General features: G+C 47.4%; 3 protein-coding genes across 3 annotated transcripts; all 3 read left to right on the top strand.

Annotated features, from left to right (window-relative positions):
• Nucleotides 1–992: 992 nt before the first annotated feature.
• Nucleotides 993–1,569, top strand: K452DRAFT_313517 (uncharacterized protein; the record flags this gene model as incomplete). Its single annotated transcript, XM_033543668.1, has 2 exons — nt 993–1,290; nt 1,343–1,569. 2 exons carry the CDS (start codon nt 993–995, stop codon nt 1,567–1,569), a joined length of 525 nt encoding a protein of 174 aa, XP_033391750.1.
• A 781-nt stretch (nt 1,570–2,350) lies between these two features.
• K452DRAFT_345120 (uncharacterized protein) lies at nt 2,351–2,901 on the top strand. Its single transcript, XM_033545442.1, is given in 2 exon segments — nt 2,351–2,575; nt 2,588–2,901. The coding sequence occupies 1 exon segment, from the start codon at nt 2,696–2,698 to the stop codon at nt 2,873–2,875; it is 180 nt and encodes a 59-aa protein (XP_033391751.1). The 5' UTR covers nt 2,351–2,575; nt 2,588–2,695; the 3' UTR covers nt 2,876–2,901.
• Nucleotides 2,902–3,940: 1,039 nt separating this feature from the next.
• Nucleotides 3,941–4,201, top strand: K452DRAFT_238209 (uncharacterized protein; the record flags this gene model as incomplete). Its single annotated transcript, XM_033537647.1, has 1 exon — nt 3,941–4,201. The coding sequence occupies one exon, from the start codon at nt 3,941–3,943 to the stop codon at nt 4,199–4,201; it is 261 nt and encodes an 86-aa protein (XP_033391752.1).
• Nucleotides 4,202–5,712: the final 1,511 nt, after the last annotated feature.

Here is a 5,712-nt window from a genome sequence, read left to right on the forward strand (position 1 = left end):
ATAGTTTCCAACTGCATATAGACGTAAAACGAATCAATCAATCAATCAATTAATCTATATTAGCTTTCTTTTTAGGTTCTAGCCGGGGCTGTAGATTAATACGTTGTGTATTAAGAAAGCATTAAATAGTAGCTCGTACGGTACGGCGCGAAACATGTGTGAGTCGAAATTTAAGATTGGCTAGTGCCTGCTTCGCTGCGGGAAATAATCTAAGTCGCTGGTTATAAGAGAGATCGGAGCCTCTTATAGATTCTTTAATAATTTGATCTGTAAAAAAACGTCCATGGTTGTATTATGTGAGGTGTAAAAGCGGGGTTAAGAGAATTTTGCGTAGGTGTTAGACCCTAGTAGCGACCCTTAATACCGCACCGTACGTTGCCTAGATAACTTAAGGTCGGGCTTTATTTAGTCGGCGATGATAGTTATATTTTCCGACTAATATATTCTCCTAAAGTTAACTACGTTTCGATCTATTACTTACCTCTCTTTCTTAGTCTACTACTCTGTATATTGGTCGTTCGGATACTGCTTAGTAATCGGGTGTTAAGTGTTCCGATCGATATAGCTGCGCAATCGCAACTTAACGTACTAATTAACGATAAACATCTATACGTAAGACGAACAAACGAACCAAAATGGCTTCGTATAACACGCTAACTCCTCTCGACTATAATCAATTTGAAGGACTTCAAGCGACTCCGTCTATCGCTTAGTTACCGCTGTTAGAGAACTGCGACCCTAAGGGTAATATTCGTCTAACCGCCCCCCTAATTATAATACCTAGGGTAAAGATACAAAAGTCCTTTATCGTCTCGTCTAAGGCTTTAAGGCTCGCCTGCGACCCCTGGAACAAGATGCTAGCGCTAGATAGCCCTTTCGTAGAGAAGGGCAAGATCGGTTAGGGCGAACTATCTTTTCCGGACGATAACGCGGTACCTTTGGCTATACTGCTACATATAGCGTACTTGAATTTCGATAAGGTCCCCTAAAATATGAATTTCCGGAGCCTTCTCGACCTCTTAATTTTGACGGATAAGTATGGCGCCACTAAACTCGTACGGCCGTGGATCAAGACCTGGATTGCCGATGTGCAGCATCTACTGCTAGAGCCCGCGTACGAAGAGTGGCTATGGATCGCCTGGGAGTTTGGCCGGCTAGCGTCTTTCCAAGAGTTAGCGGTACACTTAGTTAAGGAAGTAAGGGTGACTGCGAACGGCAGATGCGTTACACAGAAAGGAAGGATCCTAGATCCGTCAGGAGAGAGCTGCCAACTACCTCCAGACATTATTGGTAAGTTCATCGGTTGTAGGCTGATAAGCTTTATAGCTTACCTAGTCGCTAGAAAGCATCCTTGGTGTCCGACAACAAGTTATCCAAAGCTTGTTTGATATTTTCCAACGTTTCATCAAGGAATTTGCCGCAGTTCGGTCTCAAAATATCTATGGGACTCGCTGTAACTGCTCTAGTATGCAAGAGAATCAAGACGACAAGCGACAATGTGACATCTTAGCATTCGGATCCCTCACACTTTCGCTACACCAGGCTGGGCTGAGCTTGGAGAAGAGTTAGGTAGACAAGAAGGACAGGAGCATTACGGAGCTCTCTACGAAGCTTCTTGGCATCGAGGTGGTCATGCGTGGACATAGAGGTTACAGTAGCACGTGTAAAAACTAGTTGCTCAAGACAGAACTCCAGCAATCGATCAACATGGTGCTGAGCAACATTCCCTCGCCCGTTAAGGATATACACCGTCGTCACCTCCAACGCCAAGCAGCGGCGTGCGGCGCGGCTTGAACAAGGTAAAGCCTACGGGAGAGAAAGGATAGCGGTATTGGAAGCAGGTTTATAGATAATCTATACTTTTCGCGTACATTATCTATTGAGAGTATATGTTGTGAGATAAAGCGAGAGAATAAATGTCTGAGTTTGATTTCTAAGTAAGTGGCTATCTGCTGGCTACTTATAGCCCTAGATACCCTGTTGTCTGAATGTCTACATCATTGACGTACAGCACCGAGTTGGCTCATAGCATCATGGATAAATCGATGCATCATGGAATCAATATCGATATCATTGCTTCCAACACTAACGCACCAGATGGAACATTTTGGACGCGATGTATCGTGGGATAGACATACTAATATCGAGGCCAAGCGTGCTCTCGGTGCTTATCGGCTGATGTATTTCACACCCTTTACTGACAATCTTATCTTCCCATAAACAGCTTTGTAGTTTTTGTTTCGTTATCTTCTATCTCTGCTTCAAGCATATCAACACTAACCTGATCTCACAGCCCGGCCAGACGCGCCTATACGGGCTACTAAATGATGCCGTTTAGGCATTCAATGGCATCGTTGTCGTACCACTTATCGTGAAAGGGATTTATCCGCTCCTGTACAAGCTTCGCATACCTTTTAGGTTGATTATATAAATATTTACAGCTTTTTTGCTCATCAGCTTAGGTATGGCGTACGCGGTAGAAGTCCAAAAATTTATCTACTCCTCCAGCCTATGCTACGAGGCGCTACTTGCGTGCCTGGACTTAGCCGGAGGCATCATCTCGAACAATGTGAACGTGTAGGTCTAGGCGCTCGTTCACTTCATACTTAGATTTGGTAAGATCTCCGGCTTTGCGTTCGTAACAGAGAACTAGTACTCGGAAGCTCTAATTAACATAAAAGTTCTTGTTCAGTTAATGATGCAAGTGACGTCCGCTGTGGGAGTCTTAGGTATAATTATGTCGCCGCTTACCATCGATTCCAGTCTTGTTCTGATGTACTCTATACTAGTAGGAGCATTAGTCATATCTTCAGTCTTATTCTTGCTGGCTTTTCGCGGCTACGAAACCAAGGGAAAGATCAGGTTAGAAGATTAGACAGGGTAGGAAGAGTGTCAACATTCCACAGCTCGACTAGAAGCAGGTTCATCGCAGTAGAAATTATCGGGACGCTATAAACTTGGATACAATTCGTTTCGAGTATAGTCCTGGGCAGACTAAATAAAAGAGAGGTGCTTTTATAATTCTTCGGTTAATGCTGATCAACAACCCGGCCCGGTTGCCATCTCAACCCTAACGTCGCACAACCTCACGCAGGGAGCGAAGTAACAACAACGCCAACAACACGACGTAACGACACATCCCGCTCTCTTCACAATGAACCGTATCTCCGCTTGGTTGGACTCGCATCCTCGAAATCCCGAGGGCTACGATTGCGACGACCACTACCGTCAACGCCAACCTAAACGGCGTTGCCTCGGCGCTATATCGCCGCGAGAAGGCCTCCGTCGCTCTCTACGCAAGCACGTATCTGCGCCCATCACGCCGCCGCTGCGTCCGCTTTCCGACGAAAATGAGCAGACACCTAAAGCCATCGTCCCGGTCCTCGACTCCGTTATACTCCCTCCACCTTCGCCTACCCGCTCATCAATCAGCTAGTCTAGCACCGATAGCCGTCCGCGCAGTCCCGTAAGGCGCATAGGCGATCTAATGCTCGCTAATAGCCGGATACACATCGCCGCCCTTAGCGCACCCGGCTCGCGTACGGGCTGCTCCGCCCCCGATAGCGTCAAGCCGCTCTGCCGCGATCTTAACCGCCTGAATACTGGCCGCTGTATCATTCCGCATGAGCTCTTGCCACGCGCTGCAGCGCTTATCGATGAAGGATACCTAGACGAAATGAATTTTGGCGACGCTAGCGACCTAGTTGAAGCGGACTCTTAGGCGCGAATACATAAGATCATCGACGCGGCGACCGAGTGTCAGGACGCGGGTCTGCCCGAGGCGGCCTGGAACAGCGAGGTGTACTCGCGCGTGCTACGCTTTGCATTAGATCCATATCGCCGTACGACCGGCGTCTGGTATCGCGACATCACGACGGCACGGATCCGCGACCCGGAGCTGCTGCCGCGTTTCGAGGGCGGCGGCATCGGGCAGAGCAAGATGGTCGACTACGCCCTGATTCTCGAAGATTATAACGATGAAGACTACGCACTCTATAAGGGCTCCTGCAGCGACGGTACTCCTGGTAAGAGACGGCGGTTCGGGGACCGTGTCGCGGAAACACTGCGCCGCAAGGGCGGCGCCAGCATCAACCAAACGCGTATAGATCACGTACGCTATACACCTTTTGCCGTCAGCATCGAGACGAAGCGCGCCGCCGGGGAGGACGAGGCTCACGTACAGCTGGCGGTGTGGGTATAGGCACAGTTTGCTCGGCTACGGCAGCTCGCGCCGGCGGCAAAGTCATGGCCCGTCCTGCCACTTGTGGTTGTGCAAGGGCACGAATAGCGGTTGCTATTCGCTAAAGTAGTAGATGGCGGTTGTGCCATTCGGATTCTGCAGTACGTAGTTCTTGGGGCAACGGATATTGTATTGAGGGCCTATCAGCTTGTCGCTTCGTTGAGAAGACTGGCTCGGTGGGTCAAGGATGAGTACAGGCCGTGGTTTACTTGCGAGGTTCTAGGTATTTCGTAGTCACTTCACATTTGTTTCGATTTCGTAAGGCGTATTTTAGGTGTGCTATAACCTCACTCGAAGGCTTGAAGAACTAATTATTCAACTCCGTAACTTGACGCCTTCTCTCGAGACCTGGTCCTGCTTCAAACCATCCTAAAGATGCCGCCTAAGCAATCTATCTGGTCTTTGCAATAAAGATCCCGAATTTAACTCCCAAGGTACCGAAAACTTTTTCTCCCCTATAAAAGAAGAGGCTAGACACGGCGTAGCAGTCGCGCGACATTCGAGGGTTTCTCCGGATAGATGTTGTAGTGAGTAGCGACCGCAAAGAGCTTGTGATCCTTGCCAGAGTTGACGACTACCTTGACCATATGACGGTTCAGAGCCCTGTAGATGGCTGTAACCTCCTTTTAGAAAGTCTAGCGCATCTTATACTCCCCGAACATGTACATGTAAAGTAGGAAGTGGCGCGGGTGAAGGGAGAGGGTAGGAGTTAGATCTTGGCTCCGTCGTACTTAGTACGGCTAATTGCCAAGAATGCGTCTAAAGTCTCGCTCAACTTCTCGATGAAGGTACGAGCCTCGCGCAGTTCCCAGTTCTCTTCCCAGAGCTAGACTTAATGCTAGGATAGAGCGGTCTAACGGGGTAGACCGAGTATTCCGTAGCACTTGCGAAGGATTGCCTCTAGGATGACGCTCATCGTGTTAGGTAATTTGAAATATTATATGGAAAATGCTGTTGGTCTGTAAAGATTGAAGCTAGCTGGATAAAAATAAGCCTAGTAGGGACTATACTATGCTATACAGTATAACAGCCGAAAAGTAAAAATTAAGTGTTAGCTAGGATAACTCTCGTTTTTCATCCTCATTACAGTCAGTTGTTACACTACAGCCTTACCCCTTACCACACGTTTATACACTGCAAGGGAATAAGGATCTTATAGAGAAAACGTGTTCTTTTAGGTAGCAGCATATATACCTCTATAGGTAGCAGTAATCTAGAAGGACAAGCGGCGTCCAATTCCTCGCGCCTAGCTTTACATTAAGTATATAGTGTTCGAAAACCCTGTGTTAGTATTGGGTTGAAGGTTTAAACCGTGCAAGTAAAGTGAGAACTTAGCTTAATTTTAAAAGAGTGGCTGGCAGCGAACTTTATATACTTGAAAGAGTAGAGTAGTTATGTGCTCGCTTGTAGAGTGTAGCAGGGTGTTGAAACAACGAAAAAGTAAAGTGAATATAGAGGATAATGTGTCACGG

This window comes from Aplosporella prunicola (assembly GCF_010093885.1).
Source record: "Aplosporella prunicola CBS 121167 unplaced genomic scaffold K452scaffold_64, whole genome shotgun sequence".
Taxonomy (NCBI): domain Eukaryota; kingdom Fungi; phylum Ascomycota; class Dothideomycetes; order Botryosphaeriales; family Aplosporellaceae; genus Aplosporella; species Aplosporella prunicola.

Excerpts from the sequence above, each read along its gene's own strand:
- K452DRAFT_345120 (XM_033545442.1), top strand. The coding sequence starts at position 2,696 with ATGATGCAAGTGACGTCCGCTGTGGGAGTCTTAGGTATAATTATGTCG.